Source organism: Volvox carteri, assembly GCF_000143455.1.
Source record: "Volvox carteri f. nagariensis unplaced genomic scaffold VOLCAscaffold_30, whole genome shotgun sequence".
In the NCBI taxonomy this organism is placed as follows: Eukaryota; Viridiplantae; Chlorophyta; class Chlorophyceae; order Chlamydomonadales; family Volvocaceae; genus Volvox; species Volvox carteri.
In genome coordinates this window covers 1322369-1323544 of record NW_003307573.1, presented here as the reverse complement: position 1 = coordinate 1323544, position 1176 = coordinate 1322369, and the positions used below count along the sequence as shown (strand labels likewise).

Below are 1176 nucleotides of genomic sequence, written 5' to 3'. Positions count from 1 at the left end.
CCCCGTCTCCAAACGCGGCCTGTAGAAGGGCTGCTAGCTGCGGGTCGTGTTTCTTCAGCTGTTCCCGGGTCTGTATGCCGCCGTTGACGTCCTCCCGGATAGTGCTCTCGAACCAGGACTCCACAGCTGGCGGCAGGGGGGAGGGGGGAGGGAGATGTGAGCACGTTTCGAGGCGGGTGGTGGCGGAAGTGGGTGGTGTGGAAGGAAAAGGGCGACTTGAGGGCGGCGCAACAGGTATCCATCTTTTTGAATACCAGGTTTTTTTTTGTTGTTAATGGGGGGCAAATGGTATGGTGCAAGAAAGTCGGAAATGAACTGCGGGAGGGCGTCCAAAGTCCGAAACTGCGAAATTTGAGTCCTGGGGGGGTTTGAAGCAGGAGGTGATCCGGGAACAAGCGCGTATGTATATCTGTATGCCTGTCTGTATTATAAGGACGGGGTTATTCTAAGTTTTACCTGCTGAGTGGGTCCGTATCCAGATTACTCAACGTGACAAAAAGTTTTCAACAACACTCGTCCCTCCGTCCTGGACGAGCAACGGTCACGGCAAAAACGTCTGTGGGGTTTTCCTTCCCCCCAACAACACCCCCTATCTTCCCTCCTTCACCCCACCCCACCCCCAAGCCCTAACCCCCCAACACTCACCCACAGCCCAGTACTCCTGTTCATTGGTTGCCATGTAGCAGCCCGGGGGGTAGAGCCGCGCCTGGGGTTTTGTATGTATGTATACATGTATGTACGTATGTATGTACGTATGTGTTTTTTGGGGGGACAGGGAAGGGAAGGGGGGTTGCTATCATCGGAAAACAAGGGGGGTGAGGAGGGGGTTTACGGGGGAGCGATATCTATTTTTCCCAAGATGTGAAGAAGGCAAAGAACTGCCCTCGAAGGGGGCCGAGGGGGAAAGACGAACCACACACGATTGAAGCTGCTGGGGTCGAGGGGGGGACGTTAAAACATTACGAGAGGCGGTAAACGGGCGTAATCAGGAGGGCGGGGGAGGAGCCGTAAGCAGACCCGAAGTCTTCTTCTGCATGTGGGGGTGAACATCATAGCTGTGCCAGCAAGCTAGCGGCAAAAAAACGTTTTCATTTCCCCTAGACTGTACGACTCAGAACTTGCCGTACAACTCAGAACTACCTGTAGTCAATACACACTTTTTATTCCCTTCTCCGC

The 1176-nt window shown here is 54.1% G+C and overlaps 1 protein-coding gene across 1 annotated transcript in view; it reads right to left on the bottom strand.

The window, feature by feature from the left end:
• Positions 1 to 271: 271 nt before the first annotated feature.
• The window catches only part of VOLCADRAFT_93286 (uncharacterized protein), a gene marked incomplete at both ends in the record, with an annotated part of 5398 nt that continues 4493 nt past the window's right edge, over positions 272 to 1176 (bottom strand). Inside the window, one exon of the mRNA XM_002952490.1 lies at positions 272 to 358. Within this exon, the coding sequence (XP_002952536.1) occupies positions 272 to 358 (87 nt within the window). The remainder of the gene's footprint in view (positions 359 to 1176) is intronic.